The following is a 17,108-nucleotide window of genomic DNA, read 5'->3' on the forward strand; positions in this document are numbered from 1 at the left end:
AAGGAAAGGAAAGGAAAGGAAAGGAAAGGAAAGGAAAGGAAAGGAAAGGAAAGGAAAGGAAAGGAAAGGAAAGGAAAGGAAAGGAAAGGAAAGGAAACTCTCTTGTTCCCTGCAATCCACAAGCATTTATGAAGTGCTGGGATTTTTGTGTTTTTCCCCTGAAAGTCCCTTTGTAAGAAATGTGATTATCTCACTGGAAGTTATTGGGCTCAGAGCCTTTAGTATTTTTAAATTCTTCTTTCCCCCTTTGCTGGTGGGACTCCAGGCTGTGTCCTGAGCTCCCCACCAGGCTGAAGATCCTCTGAACTCTGGAGATGCTCCAGGTTCCTGCCACTGACTTCAGTGTGTGGCTGCTGGAAGGATCCACGCCAGGAAAACCCAAATTCCAGATTCCTGTGCTCACCAGGCCAGGCTGGAGCATCTGAAGGTCCATTTTTTGGCCCTCCAAGGCCCCAGGCAGGCAGTGACAGCAGATGCTTCCCCTGCCAATCCTCCTGCCAAAGCACTCAAACCCACAGAGGAAATTCAAATCCATTCAAGACCAAATTTGGTATCAAAAAAAAAAAAGCCTTTTTTTTTGTAGCTGTTTTGTTCCATCTGCTCCCTCTGAATCTGTTTGTGTTTGTTGTGCTGCTCCTGGCTGGGGATGAAGCTGCAGGATTTGGCTGCAGATCTGGGTTTGGCTGCAGATCTGGGTTTGGCTGCAGATGTGACCCTTCTGTCCCCAAGGTTTGGGGCTGTTGGGTTTTGGGGTGAAGGGGGGAGCAGCTGCAGGGCCTGGATTTGGGGCAGCTCCTCCCTGGGCTCCCCCAAACAGCTCCTGAGAGATGAGGAGAGCCCAGATCTCTGATGTGTCAGGCTGACCCTGCTGCTCCTGGGCTTGGTTTGGCTTTCAGGCTCCTTTTTAACCTCCTTTTACCTTGGATTTCTTTAGGCTGGTTGATTATTTTTTTTTTTTTTTTTTTTTTTTTTTTTTTTTTTTTTTTGGGTTTTTTTTTGGGTTTTTTTTTTTTTAATGACAAAATACCTCGTTCTTCTCATTAGTTAATGTGTTTCGTTATATCCTTTTCTGACCCAGAGATGGGGCTCCTTTGAGAGGTGTTTTAAAAACTTTTATTGCATTTTCAGTCTCATGAGAAGGGTGAGACAACACAGATGTTACAGTTCACACCATCACAATCAGAACCCAAACTGTTTCCTAATCACAAGACATTATAAGGTATTTTTTTTGCCTATCAGATTTTCCCACACAATGCTGTGAATGCCTTAAAACCAAACATCTAAAATCCCTTTTGGTGGGTGTGGGGCTGCCAGGGGGGCTGTGCTGAGCCCCAGGGGCTCCAGTGCCCCCAGCTGAGCCCTGGGGGCTGTGCAGGGGCTCACAGTCTCAGTTTAATGTTTAATTGGTTCTTTCTCACTCAAGATTCCAAAGCTGGTGGTTCTGGTGGGCTCGAGGGAGTGATTTTCCCTCTTGAGCTCTGAAGGATTCAGGGTTTGCTGTCTGACTCTGTGTCTGTGTCTGTGCTGAGCTCGGTGCGGCGCGAGGAGGGTGAGGAGTCTCAAGGTCTTGGTTTTCTTGGTTTCTCACGTTGTTTATTAATTCTTATCTTACAATTCTCTGTGTCCGGCCAAGGTGTTCACAAGGGGACTCCCCCCGTGATGGGAGGTCACTCTGCTTTTATACAGATAATTTTGTGTTTATTATTTACCATTTCATACCAATGCCTGGTAACTACACAAGAAGGGTCATCTCTTCTCTGACCCAATCCTATCAAACCACCTTGTGCCATCACCACCTCAGAGGATGGTCTGTTTCTCTCTGTTCTCTCTGCCCTCTGAAGGCTTTGGGTCTGTGCTCAGTGTGAGAATGAACAGGAGTCTCAAGGTCTTGGTTTTCTTGGTTTCTCACGTTGTTTATTAATTCTTATCTTACAATTCTCTGTGTCCCCCAAGGTGTTCACAGCAGCTCGGACACGAGGGGACTGCCCTGTGATGGGAGGTCACTCTGCCTTTATACAGATAATTACCTATTATTTACAATTCTGTGCCAATGTCTATCACCTGCACTAACAGGGTCATCTCCACTCTGCCCCAATCCACTGAAACTCCCCTGTGCCCACGTCACTGTAGGAGATGGATGCCAAGGGAGAAGAAGAACAACTCAGGGCACCTCCCTAAAATCTCCATCTTGTCCCTTTGCACCTACATTCTAAAAATCCCAAAACTACAAAATCTACACAGTGATAACTCCACCACTGTCTGTCACACATTTGTGACTTGTAATTCCTCTCTGTGTTGGAAGTTTTTCCCATGGACTGAAATCCAATCCTGTGTCCTCCTGGGCTCTGTGCCAGGCAAACCCCCCTGCACAGACCCCAGACCCTCTTTCTGGGGTCCCAGGCCCCTCTGCTGAGCTCTGTGACCTTCCAGGGTGCCCAGAGGGATGTCCTGGGCTCTGACACACGGGGCAAACAAACTCTCCTGAGACACACAGAACCATCAGAGCCTGGTCTAACGTGTCTCTGTGGTTTTGGGCTCAGCTCAGGCTCTCAAAAGGCTCCTCAAAGCTGCCACAGGGAATTAAAGGGGAGCCTCAACCCCCTCCACTGGAATATTGCCACTCCAGAGGGCAGAAGATTCACAGGAATCAGCTCCTGACAGGATTTTTTTATATATATAAGATTTTTTATATATATATTTTTAATGTTTGTCATTATTCACAGGTACAAAACCTGAGGGTGAATCAATTCCTTTGTTCAGCTCCTTTCATGGATCTAAAAAGTGGGAGGGAAGGAGCAGCAGCCCCTGATAAATAACTTTGGGATGAGAGAAGAGCCAGATGTGCCCCCACAGAACCTCTGCAGAACCTCATTTCCCTTTTTCTTCTCTCCCAAAGCAGAAATCAGTGGTGCCCATCATTCCCAAACATTTTCACCAAGGAATTTCAGCCCCTGGGAGTGTCCAAGGCCAGGCTGGGACAGTGGGATTTGTCCCTGACCACGACACTGGATGAATTTCAAAGTCCTTTCCAACCCCAAACCACTCTGGGATTGTTATTTGTAAAATCCTTTTTTTTTGTGGGTTTTTTTTTTTGTTTTTTTTTTTTTTTTTGTTTTGTTTTGTTTTGTTTTGTTTTGTTTTGTTTTTTTTTGGTTTTTTTTTTTTGTTTGTTTTGTTTTGTTTTGGTTTTTTTTTTTGGTTTTTTTTTTTTTGTTTTTTTTTGGTTTTTTTTTTGGTTTTTTTTGTGGTTTTTTTTTGTTTGTTTGTTTTGTTTTGTTTTTTAATTCTCAAGGATTCTCTAAACTGCAAGGTGCAACACAATGCCTGTGATTGCTGATGAATTATTGAAGAAAAAATACTTAATGAGAGCACAGGGAGTTGTGGAAAAGTCTGACAGTGGAAAAAAAGAGAGTTTTTTCCTCTCCCTCTCATGTTTTCCCAAAAGAATTCCTAATTTTCCGTCCTTAACCAGAGCTGCTCAGATGTGCAGTGCTTCATTGTGAAGCCTGTGATGAACCTGCCACCCAATTACAAAGACAAACCTGTTCCTGAGCAGATCTTAAAGTAATTTATTTTTCTTCTCCCTCCACATTCTGTTTGTGTTTTCCCCCCTGGCTTGGGCACAGGGTGTAAATTGGGAAAATCCCTCCCCACAAATTTGGATGAGGAGGATGAGGAAAAATCACATTTTTACTCTTCTTCTCCCCAGCTACTACAGAGCCAACGAGGTGCAGCAATTCACCTACTCCAGACCTGTCAGGAAAGGAGAGAAAGACCCAGACAACGAGTTTGCTGTGAGTTCTTTGCTTTTTATTTGGATTTTTGGTGGCATTTTGACCAAATTGTCACCTTCTCTCTATCCCTATTTGGGTTTTTGGTGGCATTTTGACCAAATTGTCACCTTTTCCCTATCCCTGTTTGGGTTTTTTGGTGGCATTTTGACCAAATTGTCACTTTTTTCCCTGTCCCTGTGACCTGTGGAGTTTGGGAATTAAAAAGCAGGAGGCACAGAAGGGAATTGCAGCCTCCACCTGAGCTGGGGGTGATGTCAAGGGGCTCCCCAGCTGGAGTTTTAACCTCCAGCATCCATCAAAACCCAGAATTGTGGTGCTGTGAGAGCCCAGCCTGGGGCCCCAGCCCAGCCAGGGGGGTGGGAATGGCTCTGGAATTCCGGGCAGATCCTTCTGGGAGCCTCATTCCACCCAGGAGGGAGTTGAGTTGCAAAAACAGTATTTCCATTACATCACAGAGATCTTTTTGTTTTCCTCTTTTCTCCTTCTCTTTTCCCCTTCTCTTTTCCTCCTTCTCTTTTCCTCCTTCTCTTTTCCCCCTTCCCTTTCCCCCTTCCCTTTTCCCCCTTCCCTTTTCCCCCTTCCCTTTTCCCCTTCCCTTTTCCCCTTCCCTTTTCCCCTTCCCTTTTCCCCCTTTTCTTTTCCCCCTTTTCTTTTCCCCCTTCCCTTTTCCCCTTCCCTTTTCCCCTTCCCTTTTCCCCTTCCCTTTTCCCCCTTCCCTTTTCCCCCTTCCCTTTTCCCCCTTCCCTTTTCCCCTTCCCTTTTCCCCTTCCCTTTTCCCCTTCCCTTTTCCCCCTTTTCTTTTCCCCCTTTTCTTTTCCCCCTTCCCTTTTCCCCTTCCCTTTTCCCCTTCCCTTTTCCCCTTCCCTTTTCCCCTTCCCTTTTCCCCCTTCCCTTTTCCCCTTCTCTTTTCCCCCTTCCCTTTTCCTCCTTCTCTTTTCCTCCTTCTCTTTTCCTCCTTCTCTTTTCCCCCTTCCCTTTTCTCCCTTCTCTTTTCTCCCTTCCCTTTTCCCCCTACCCTTTCCCTCTTCCCTTTTCCCCCTTCCCTTTTCCCTTCTCCTTCTCAGAACATGTGGATAGAAAGGACCACCTACACCACGGCCTATTCCTTCCCTGGCATCCTCAAGTGGTTTGAGGTCAAGCAGGTCACAACGGTGAGTTCTGCCCCAGGGGCTGCATCTCCTCCTCTCCAAAATCCCTCAGGGAATTCCCTCCCTCAGTGGAATAAAGCCTTGGGAATGACACTCCCTCCACTGTGGCACAGAGAAAAGCAAATTATTCAGTTTCTTGCTCAGTGAAATGACTCACAGAGCCCAAATGGAATCCCAAAATGGATTGGATTTGGGTTGGGAGGGACCTTAAAATCATCCAGTGTCACCCCTGCCATGGGCAGGGACACCTCCCACTGTCCCCAGGGTGATCCAGGGACACTGACAGGGGCAGCCACAGCGAATCTGGGAATTCCATCCCAGCCAGGAATGCCTTCCCAATATCCCATCTAAATCTTTCTTTTCCCAGTGGGAAACCATTCCCTGTGTCCTGTCCCTCCATTCCTTGTCCCCAGCCCCTCTCCAGGGAATCCTGGAATGGTTTGGGTTGGAAAGGAACTTAAAATCACCCCCTGCCCTGGGCAGGGACACCTCCCACTGTCCCAGGTTATCCCAGCCTGGCCTTGGGCACTGCCAGGGATCCAGGGGCAGCCACAGCAAATCTGGGATTTCCAGCCCAGTCACTCTCCCAGTGTTTCTTCCCAAAATCCCATCTAAACCTGCACACGGAATCCTGGAATGGTTTGAGTTGGAGGGACCCCAAAGCCCATCCAGTCCCACTACAGGACTTTCCATGGATCAGGTGGTTCCAGCCTGGCCTTGGGCACTTCAGGGATCCAGGGGCAGCCACAGCAAATCTGGGAATTCCATCCCAACCCCTCCCCACCCTCCCAAGGAAAAAAATCCCTCCCTAAAAAAAAAACCAAACCAAGCCTTGAAATGTCCATTCTGCAAGTGTAAAAAACATTCTCTCTGTCTGTGCCACCCCTCAGGAGGAGCTGAGCCCCCTGGAGAACGCCATCGAGACCATGGAGGTGACCAACGAGAGGATCACCAACATTGTCCAGCAGCACACGTGGGACAGGAGCCTCCCCGTGCACCCCCTGTCCATGCTGCTCAACGGCATCGTGGACCCCGCGGTCATGGGGGGCTACAGCAACTATGAAAAGGTCTGGGAAACACAGGGAGAGCCTCTGGAGAGCTGGGGGTGTTCAACTGGAGAGGGAAAGGGTCCAGGGAGAGCTCAGAGCCCCTGGAAGGGCCTGGAGAGGGACTGGGGACAAGGGATGGAGGGACAGGACACAGGGAATGGCTTCAAACTGGGAAAGGGGAGATTGGGGTGGGATATTGGGAGGGAATTCCTGGCTGGGAGGGTGAGGAGGGACTGGGCTGGAATTCCCAGATTTGCTGTGGCTGCCCCTGGATCCCTGGAATGTCCAAGGCCAGGTTGGGATAACCTGGGACAGTGGGAGGTGTCCCTGCCCATGGCAGGGGTGACACTGATGGGATTTAAATCCCTTCCCACCAAACCATTCCAGGATTCTGTGAAACTCAGAAAGCAGAAGCCAAACCAGTCCCAGGTTCCTGGGCAGAAATGGCACTGGGTGACTTTTAAGGTCCCTCCCAACCCAAAACATTCCAGGATTCCCTGGAGAGGGACTGGGGACAAGGGATGGAGGGACAGGACACAGGGAATGGCTTCACACTGGGAAAGGGGAGGTTTAAATGGGATTTTGGGAAGGAATTCCTGGCTGGGCTGGAATTCCCAGATTTGCTGTGGCTGCCCCTGGATCCCTGGAATGTCCAAAGCCAGGTTGGATGTTGGAATGTTTTAATTCTTATTTCCCCCCTTGCTGGTGGGACTCCAAGCTGTGAGATAAAAACCTGCTCTTGTCTCAGAGGTGCTGGGGCTGCCCAGGTGACAGAGAAAAGCCAAAACATGGAATTTCTCCCCAGATTAATAAGGAATGACAAGGCAGAAGAGGTTTTCTTTTACCAGCAGCTTCTCTGAACAAATAATTCATAAAAAAAAAAAAAAAAAAAAAAAAAAAAAAATCAGCATTTCCTGTAGAGGTTTACTCAGCTGCCCTCACTTGAGCACTGTTGGTTTGTTCTTTGTTGTGATGTTGAACCTGAAGCTGTTGGTTCCCCTCCACCTGCTGATGGAATTGCCAGCACAGAATGCACAGCCTGGCTGGAACGTGGTAAAACAGATTTAATTCCCCCTCAGCTGTGTCCCTGTCCTGTGAAATGAGGTGCAGAAATTAATTAGGAAGAATTTAATTGGGCTGAGAGTTCTGGGCTCTGACTCTGCTCGTTCCAGAGGAGTTTGGAGGCTTTTCCAGGGCTGAATTTGGCTCTGAATTCTCCCCTTTCATGAATTAAAGTTGACATCCAGTTTAGAATTACCAAAGTGGGAGAGCACTTAAAACTAGAAATCACAAAGTCTCTGCAGCCACATCTGGAATTATTCATTTCTGCTTCATATTTTCCCCTATTTCACTGCAGAGCATTCGGCTTTAGTGAGAGGCTAAAAAATCTGAATTTTAATTGTTTCAATTGCAGCCAAAAGCCAAAGCTGGAGGTTTTTAAAATCTTTCCTCTTGCAATAATTGAGCATTTTCAAGGAAAATCCTTTCCCAGGCTCACCCTCCATCCTGTTCAGGATCAAACTCCAGCCCTATAAACTTGTGCCACAAGTCCAGTTTTACAGAAGTAAAAAAAAAATAAAATAAATAAAAATATATATATATATTCAGAGGCTGAAACAGCTCAGACACAAATAAAAAACTTATTAGAGAGGTTTATCTAGAAAAAAAAATGAAAATAATCATTCTGACCAGGAATTGGGATCCATTTCAATGGGACTCATGATGGGAATTGGCACAATTTAGAGTTTTCAGTCCAGGAAAGTGGATTTGTGTTTGTTCCACTCCAAACCAAGAGCAGATCCTGCTGATTAAAGGTGAACCCAGGAGAAGTGGAGATAAAGGAGCCCAAATCCCAGCGGGGTCTTTATTTCACACTGAATTTTGTGTGAACAGGGATTTCAGGGCTGAAATGGAGGAAATTGTTCTCCTTGGGGCAGCCCACGGGCTTTGGGTGTCCCTGTGGGCTGGGAAAAATAAAGAGTTGCTTTTTTAGAGTCATAACTTGAGGTTTTGGGTCTGTCACTCCCATTTAAATGAAAAGTGATGGAATTTCATCACTTAAATGAGAAGTTATTCAAACCTGGTTTGTGAGAAGGGAGATCAGGACTGAGCAAAAACCTTTCTGTTTTTCCATGTGCTTCACTGGAAAAAAAACTCTAATTTTTTAAAATAAAAAAGTGGGGTTTGTTCTTTTCTCACAACAAACCACCCTGGTTCTTTATCCCTCAGCTTGGTGCCAGCAAAATTTGGGTTTTTTAATATGAGGGAAAAATGGCAGTGAGATGCTTTTAAAGGATTTTTCCCTAAAAGCAGCCTGAGGAAGTAATGTCTGTGTCATTTTTGTCACCTGTGTCACCTCTCTGTGTTTCCAGGCCTTCTTCACTGAGAAATACCTCCAGGAGCACCCTGAGGATCAAGATAAAATCGAGCTGCTCAAGCAGCAGATTGCAATCCAGGTATGGAAATGGGAAAAGGGAATCACAGAGTCCTGGAATGGTTTGGGTGGGGAGGGACTTAAAACCTTGAATTTATTGGGGGTGTGAAATGGGTGAGGAATTGAGCTTTAGGAATCCTGGAATGGTTTGGGTGGGAAGGGACCTTAAAGCCTTGAATTTATTGGGATGTGAATTAGGTGGGGAATTGAGCTTTAGGAAGGGTTTGGGTGGGAAGGGACTTTAAAGCCTTGAATTTATTTGGGGTGTGAAATAGGTGAGGAATTGAGCTTTAGGAATCCTGGAATGGTTTGGGTTGGAAAAAGACTTTAAATTCATTTATTTCCACCCCTGCCATGGGCAAGGACACCTTCCCCTATCCCAGGCTGCTCCAAATCCCATCCGACCTGGCCTGGGGGGAAAAAAAATTGATGTTTTTTCAACACCTGGAGGTCCTACACTGAGATCCCCTCAATGTCACCATCTCTGAGCCACCAGCTGAGCTCCCTCTTTGCATCACTGTTGGTTTCCTATTGCCATAATCCCCAGCCTTCTGATGATAGTTTACACACTTTCCTGCAAAACCTCTCAAAACAATCTTTATTGTTTTCATTCCTCTCGGTGCTGGAATTCTGTATTGACCACTGGGGTCAGAGAGGTTATTCCTCTCATTAACCAATCCTTGACCAAATTCCAAATACTCTATAAACCCTAAATCATAATAAACCTTCCTTCTTTTCCCTGCTTCACCCTGACGGGTGAGTTTGGTTCTTTTTTATGTCCCTAACTGACAATTTCCCCTCTCTGCAAACCCAAACCACGCTGGTTTAAACACCCTTTAATTAATTCTGAGCTGTTTTGGCAGTGTGGGGGAGCAGGAGGGCTGGTGTGGGCTCCTGCAGACACCAGGACATCCCCTTGGATGAGCTGGGACCTGGGAAAGAGAATTTGAGCCCTGGGCAGGGGGTGTGGAGCTGGTCCAGGGAGGTTGGAGACCTTGGCACAGCCCAGGAAGACACTGAGTTTGATCTCAGCCCATGGGAGAAACTTCCAGCACAAGGAGAGGAATTGCAAATCACCAGGAAGTGAAAATAGTAGTTTAGCACAGTAGAACATGCAAAATTCAGTAGTTTTAGGGTTTTTAGAATAGAGGTAAATGGGGGACAAGATGGTGGGATTTGGGTGGTGCCTCGTGTCCCTCTCCTTCTTCCTTGTCCTTCATCTTTTGGGGTGGTGATGAAATAAGGCAGTGAGAGTGGGTTGGGTCAGAGCAGAAGTGACCCTTGTAGTGTGAGCACTGGGCATTGGTGTGAAATAGTAAATAATCTATATGTAATTATCTGTATAAATATAATTATCTGTATAAATGTGAGGTGACCCCATCAATGGTCAGTCCCCTCATGTCCCAGCCCTGTCCAGACCTCGGCTGGGAGCGGAGAAAACTCTGAGATATCAAATAATAAACAACTCAAGAAACCAGAAAACAATACTTTGAAAACTCCGCTTTTTGTACCAACACAACTCAGGGTTTTTAGAGAGCAAAGAACTTTAAACAACTTGAATCTGGGGTGAGAAAACCAAGAGCAGGTGGTTGTGCTCCTCCTCAGATGCCTCTGCTGGCAGAGGGGATCCGCATCCACGGGGAGAAGCTGACGGAGCAGCTGCGGCCGCTGCACGAGAGACTCTCCAGCTGCTTCAGGGAGCTCAGGAGGAAGGTGGAGAAGCAGTACGGGGTCATCACTCTGGTGAGGGAACTTGGTTTTTGGTGTGTTTTGTCCCAGAGGAGCCAAACTCACCCTTTCCTACCTGTGGGTGGGTGTCACACAATCCCAGAATTGTCAGGGATGGGAAAGAGCTGTGAGACCTCATTGGGGACCTCAGTCCCCAGTGCAGAGTCCCAGACCCCAGGACAGACCCCCAGGCCCTGCTGTCAGCACAGACCCCAGTACAGACCCCAGTACAGACCCCCAGGCCCTGCTGTCAGCACAGACCCCAGTACAGACCCCAGTACAGACCCCCAGGCCCTGCTGTCAGCACAGACCCCAGTACAGACCCCAGTACAGACCCCCAGGCCCTGCTGTCAGCACAGTCCCCAGTGCAGACCCTCAGCCCCCAATACAGCCCCCAGTCCCACTGTCAGCACAGTCCCCAGTACAGACCCCAGACCCCAGTATAGCCCCCAGTCCCACTGTCAGCACTGTCCCCAGTACAGACCCCAGTACAGACCTCACTGTCAGCACAATCCCCAGTACAGACCCCCAGTCCCACTATCAGCCCCCCAGTCCCCAGTGCAGACCCCAGACCCCATTACAGCCCCCAGTCCCACTATCAGCACAGTCCCCAGTGCAGACCCCAGACCCCATTACAGCCCCCAGCCCCGCTGTCAGCACAGTCCCCAGTGCAGACCCCAGACCCCATTACAGCCCCCAGCCCCGCTGTCAGCACAGTGTTGCCATCATTCCGCTCCCTGTCCCCGTGTCCCCGCAGTCACCCCCATCCCTGTCCCCGTGTCCCTGCAGTCACCCTCATCCCTGTCCCCGTGTCCCCGCAGTCACCCCCTCCCTGTCCCCGTGTCCCCGCAGTCACCCCATCCCTGTCCCTGTGTCCCCGCAGTCACCCCCTCCCTGTCCCCGTGTCCCCGCAGTCACCCTCATCCCTGTCCCTGTGTCCCCGCAGTCACCCCCTCCCTGTCCCCGTGTCCCCGCAGTCACCCCATCCCTGAACTCCTGTCCCCACAGTCAACCCTGTGTCCCCGCAGTCACCCCCATCCCTGCCCAGATGTTTCCCCCATCCCTGTCCCCGTGTCCCTGCAGTCACCCCCCTCCCTATCCCTGTGTCCCCACAGTCATCCCTGTGTCCCTGCAGTCACCCCCCTCCCTGTTCCCATGTCCCCGCAGTCACCCCCATCCCTGTCCCCGTGTCCCCGTGTCCCTGCAGTCACCCCCATCCCTGTCCCCGTGTCCCCGCAGTCACCCCGTTGCTCCCCCCGTGTCCCGCAGCCCCCCGCGCTGACGGAGAGGAAGCCCAGCCGCTCGGGCTCCGTGGTGCTGCCCTACATCATGTCCTCCACCCTGCGGAGGCTCTCGGTCACCTCCCTGGCCTCCTCCGTGGCCTCGTCCACCTCGTCCGACAGCGCGTCCTCCCGCCCGGGCTCCGACGGGTCCGTGAGTCACTCGTGGATTGATTGATTGGGATTGATTGGTATTGATTGATTTGGATTGATTGGTATTGATTGATTGGTATTGATTGGTATTGGTTGATTGGTATTGATGGGCAGCAGGGGTGGATGGGGCTTTGGAAGGAACCAGGTGCTCTGAAAATCAAAGTTTATTTCATGGAAATATGTTTGGGAATGTTACTGGAGGTCAATGTTGTTCCCTTTTACAGGATGAGGATTTGGGGCTCTGAAATGTTGAGTTTGGGCTGAGAAAGGGAGCCCTGAATGTTGAGTTTGGGCTGAGGAGTGAACCCCTGAAATGTTGAGTTTGGGCTGAGAAAGGGAGCCCTGAATGTTGAGTTTGGGCTGAGGAGTGAACCCCTGAAATGTTGAGTTTGGGCTGAGAATGGAAGTCCTGAAATGTTGAGTTTTGGCTGAGAAAACGGGCCCTGAAATGTTGAGTTTTGGCTGAGGATTGATGAGCCACAAGCTCCTCACTCTCCTGGCCTTCCCCACCTCATTTATTTCCAGGATTCCCCTTAAAACAGAGAAAACCTTTGTTCCCCCCGAGTGCATTTTCCTGCAAGAACAAGAACTACTCTCCAAGCCCCTCTGCATTTCAAGATATTAAGTTTTGCCATTGATTGGGACACATTTTAAATCCTTTTGGTGCAGCTCATCCACCCAGCAGGAGAAAAAAAAAAAATAATTTTGAAACTGGAAGGAAATTGGATTTGGGACACAAACAATGGGAATTGCCCCCCCAAAGCTGCTGCCTCTGGAATTATCCCCCAATGCAATTCCAGTGCCTCAGTTTCCCAGGAAAATGGATGTGGGGCACCCCAGGGTGGTTTATTTGGTTGGGCAGGAGGTGAGTGAGAACTTGTTTCACCCTCTGCAGCTCCATCCACGGCCTGGAAAGGAGCTGCCACATTCCCTGCTGTCACTTTATTGACTTTACACCTGGGATGAGCAGAGTTTGAGGTGTTTTGTTTGAGCTCAGTGAGGTCATGGCTGAGCATCAACTGCAGCTCAAGCAGATCTCACTTTACCTTGGACAAAATACTCAGAATTCCAGGGGCAGCAGCACAAATCCCACATTAAAAATCCACTGTCCTGCCTCACTTCCTCACAATAATCCCTTACACAAACTGAGAGGTGGCAGCTCTTTAACCAAACAGCCCTTTCCAGCTCGTGTTTCATGTTTTTCTCCCTTTTTTTTGGGCCTCAGATCCACCCTGGAGCCTCTCTTGGAGAGGAGAATCTCCACATCCTCCCGGGCTGAGGAGCTGCCCGGGAAAGAGGACGGAGACAACAGGATCAGCAAACTCAAGAGGAAGGAGTGGAGCATTAGCAGGTCTCAGGTTATCATGGAGAAGGAGCCAGAAGCAGAGCTGACAACCCAAATGGTAAAAAAAAAATGGATTATCTGGGTTACAATTTCATCACAACAACAAAACCCCGAAGCAGGAGCTGAGTGTTTCCATTGCTGCTTCATTAAACAGTGGGAGGGGTTCAAATACAAAAAAAACCTCTGAGAAATTCCCTTTTTTTTTTTTTTTTTTTGTTTTGGTGTGGGTTTTTTTTGTTGGTTTTTTTTTTGTTTTGTTTTGTTTTGGTTTGGTTTGGTTTGGTTTGGTTTGGTTTTTTTTTTGTTTTGTTTTGTTTTTTTGTTTTGTTTTGTTTTGTTTTGGGTTTTTTTTGTGGGTTTTTTTTGTGGTTTTTTTTTTTGTTTTGGTTTGGTTTTTTGTTGGTTTTTTTGGGGGGTTTTTTGGGGTTTTTTGGGGTTTTTTGTTTTGTTTTGGGTTTTTTGGGGGTTTTTTGGGGTTTTTTGTGTGTTTTTTTGTTGTTGTTTTTTGGGGTTTTTTTTGTTTTGGTTGGTTGGTTGGTTGGTTTGTTTTGTTTTGTTTTTAATTTGGAAAATTCCTGTCACAGGCCCCAAACTGCAGCTTGGCTGGAGGCTCAGGGAGGTGCTGAGCAGAGCCCTGGGGTGCTCTCAGCACCGTGGCAAACCCATGTTTTTGTTGGAACAAGAAGCCCCTGCTCAGCCAGGCAGGGATCCAGCTGCCCAGCCAGATGTTGAGAGCACAAATCAAACTCTCTGTGAGGGGCAGAGCCCTGGGCTGGGGCAGGGAGGTTGGGAAAAGATGCTCTGGTGGTTCAGTCAGCTGGATGTGCTGGGCTGTGCTCTCACCCAGGGATTCCTGCGGGAATAAATGTATTCCTGGGGGAATAAATCAGAATAAATCCCCAGACAGGGCTGGGGTGAGGAACAGGCTGGGGACGTTGGGGTTTAAGGCTCACAGTGGGGTTCAGAGGGGGCACCCAAAGCACAGGGAGGAGTTTCAGCCCACAGGTAGAGCTGGACAGCCCTGAGATGTTGTTCTGGTGGGCAGAAAAACTGTGTTACACCCTGGAATATTGTCCTGGTGGGTGTAAAAACTGTGTTACACCCTGGGATATTCTCCTGGTGGGCAGAAAAGCTGTTACACCTTGAAATATTGTCCTGATGGTGTAAAAACTGTGTTATATTCTGGGATATTGTCCTGATGGGTGCAAAAACTGTGTTACACCTTGAAATATTGTCCTGATGGACAGGAAAACTGTGTTACACCTTGAAATATTGTCCTGGTGGGTGTAAAAACTGTGTTACACCTTGAAATATTGTCCTGATGGACAGGAAAACTGTGTTACACCCTGGGATATTGTCCTGGTGGGTATAAAAACTGTATTACACCTTGAAATATTGTCGTGATGGACAGAAAACCTGTGTTAAAATGTGAAATATTGTCCTGGTGGACACAAAAAACTGTGTTAAAACTTGAAATATTGTCCTGGTGGATGTAAAAACCGTTACACCTTGAAATACTGTCCTGAGGGGTGTAAAAATTGTGTTACACCCTGGGATATTGTCCTGGTGGATGCAAAAACTGTGTTGCACCTTGAAATATTGTCCTGGTGGACAGAAAAACTGTGTTACACCTTGAAATATTGTCCTGAGGGACAGAAGAAGTGTGTTACACCCTGGGATATTGTCCTGATGGGTATAAAAACTGTATTACATCTTGAAATATTGTGATGGACAGAATAAGTGTGTTACACCCTGGGATATTGTCCTGGGGGACAGAAAAACTGTGTTACACCTTGAAATATTGTCCTGGTGGGTGCAAAAACTGTGTTACACCTTGAAATATTGTCGTGATGGACAGAAAAAGTGTGTTACACCCTGGGATATTGTCCTGGTGGGCAGAAAAACTTGTGTTACACCCTGGGATATTGTCCTGATGGGCAGAAAACCTGTGTTACACCTTGAAATATTGTCATGATGGACAGAAAAACTGTGTTACACCCTGGGATGTTGTCCTGATGGGCAGAAAAAACAGTGCTAGACTATGAATTTTTTTCCTGGTGGACAGAAAAACTGTGTCACACCTTGAAATATTGTCCTGATTGGTGTAAAAACTGTGCTACACCCTCAGGCTGAGAGAATTGGGTATTCCAGTGCTCCTGATCTCCCTTGCCTTGGCTGCTGCTCTGCTCCAGCACAGGCTCATTTTTCACAATAAGGAGCAAACACGAATTCCTGTGTTTCCCTTTCCTCCCCCAAGTTCCCAGCTGGATCTGGCAGGGACAGGTAAAGCTGGATTTTCAGGAATTCTCATCAGGGCTGAGGAGTCCTGCCAGCACTTGGAGGCTGCAGAGTGTTTCTGAGAAGGGGAAATCTGTTTTTTCAGGGTGCTCTCATTGGTGCTGACAGCTTTTCCAGCCCAGGAAAATTGGGATTGTGGATGCTGGAGCTGCAGGAGGCCTGGCCCTCTGCCTCTGTTGGATGAAATCCCCAATTTCTCTGAAGGGAAGGAGCAGTCCAAGGTTCCAGTCCTGCTTCAGGACGCTGCAAAGCCCAGGAAAAACTGATTTTTTATGGCTGATGGCTCCAGAGTGAGCACAGGAGTCGTTCAGAGGGATTTTCTGGAGCTCTGGGTGAAGCTTTTTGAGAGTTAAGAAGCCAAAGGGAAGCCAAGAGTGCCTGGACTTTGTGTTTTATATCCAGCAGTGTGTGGATATATCCACCACCTTCTGTGCAGAGAGAAACCCTGAACTGCTCAGGGATGGAGAAAAAGTTCAATTAAATGTTCAAGTGACAGCCAGCCTGCTCTGGGAAGCAATTAATTAATATTTAAATATTTAATAATATAATAATAATATTTAAAAGGACCCCAGTGTTCATGCACTGGATTTTTTTGGAGCCTCGTGGTTTGAGTGAAGAGCACAGAGGGTGTGACACTGGGAGGAGCTGGATGGAAATTCCCAAATGGAAAGGATTGGCTCAGTAAAGCCTAAATCAAACTCATCTCACAGCCCTCAGGAGCTGGGGGACACCAGCAGCCCTGAGCTGCACCCAGAGTTTAATTTATCTTTATTTCTTGGAATGATTTCACCCTCACTCCCCTCCAGAGTTTATTCACAGAACTGCAGCAGGATTTCAGTATGGCATCCTCCCTTCTTAATTAATATACTGAGGTCATTAAAATCAGTTTTCTGCTGCTCAGGAGGGCTTTCAGTCCTGCTCCTCTCCCTCATTCCTGGTGTTTGTGCTGCTGCCACAGCTCTGGGTTACCTGGCTGTGCTCACCTGGATATTTTAGTGCCACTGACAGTTCTGGCTGTGCTCACCTGGATGTTTTAGTGCCACTGACAGTTCTGGCTGTGCTCACCTGGATGTTTCTGTGTCACTGTCACACCTCTGGGTTCCCTGGCTGTGCTCACCTGGATTTTTTGTGTCCCTGTGATATCTCTGGGTTCCCTGGCTGTGCTCACCTGGATATTTTAGTGCCACTGACAGCTCTGGCTGTGCTCACCTGGATATTTTTTATCTCTGGCATAGTTCTGGGTTACCTGGCTGTGCCCACCTGGATGTTTTAGTGTCTCTGTGATATCTCTGGGTTACCTGGCTGTGCTCACCTGGATATTTTTTATCTCTGGCATAGTTCTGGGTTACCTGGCTGTGCCCACCTGGATGTTTTAGTGTCTCTGTGATATCTCTGGGTTACCTGGCTGTGCTCACCTGGATGTTTTAGTGTCCCTGTGACATCTCTGGGTTCCCTGGCTGTGCTCACCTGGATATTTTAGTGTCCCTGTGACATCTCTGGGTTCCCTGGCTGTGCTCACCTGGATGTTTTAGTGTCCCTGTGACATCTCTGGGTTCCCTGGCTGTGCTCATCTGGCTTTTTTTTGTCTCTGGGACAGCTCTGGGTTACCTGGCTGTGCTCACCTGGATGTTTTTATGTCTCTGGGACAGCTCTGGCTGTGCTCACCTGGATGTTTCAATGTCACTGGGACATCTCTGGGTTACCTGACTCTGCTCACCTGGATTTTTTTTTTGTCTCTGGGACAGCTCTGGGTTACCTGGCTGTGCTCACCTGGGTGTTTTAGTGTCCCTGACATTTCTGAGTTACCTGGCTGTGCTCACCTGGATGTTTTAGTGTCACTGTCACAGTTCTGGATTCCCTGGCTATGCTCACCTGGATG

At 48.0% G+C, this 17,108-nt stretch overlaps 1 protein-coding gene across 1 annotated transcript in view; it reads left to right on the forward strand.

Annotated features, from left to right (window-relative positions):
• The window catches only part of DOCK5 (dedicator of cytokinesis 5), a 102,551-nt gene that overhangs the window by 83,185 nt on the left and 2,258 nt on the right, over nt 1-17,108 (forward strand). Inside the window, exons 42-49 of the mRNA XM_083880582.1 lie at nt 3,483-3,564; nt 3,710-3,794; nt 4,859-4,945; nt 5,833-6,009; nt 8,364-8,447; nt 10,031-10,168; nt 11,423-11,583; nt 12,812-12,989. Of these exons, the coding sequence (XP_083736708.1) occupies nt 3,483-3,564; nt 3,710-3,794; nt 4,859-4,945; nt 5,833-6,009; nt 8,364-8,447; nt 10,031-10,168; nt 11,423-11,583; nt 12,812-12,989 (992 nt within the window). The remainder of the gene's footprint in view (nt 1-3,482; nt 3,565-3,709; nt 3,795-4,858; nt 4,946-5,832; nt 6,010-8,363; nt 8,448-10,030; nt 10,169-11,422; nt 11,584-12,811; nt 12,990-17,108) is intronic.

The sequence above is a fragment of the Zosterops lateralis genome (assembly GCF_965231275.1).
Source record: "Zosterops lateralis genome assembly, chromosome: 30".
NCBI classification, from domain to species: Eukaryota; Metazoa; Chordata; class Aves; order Passeriformes; family Zosteropidae; genus Zosterops; species Zosterops lateralis.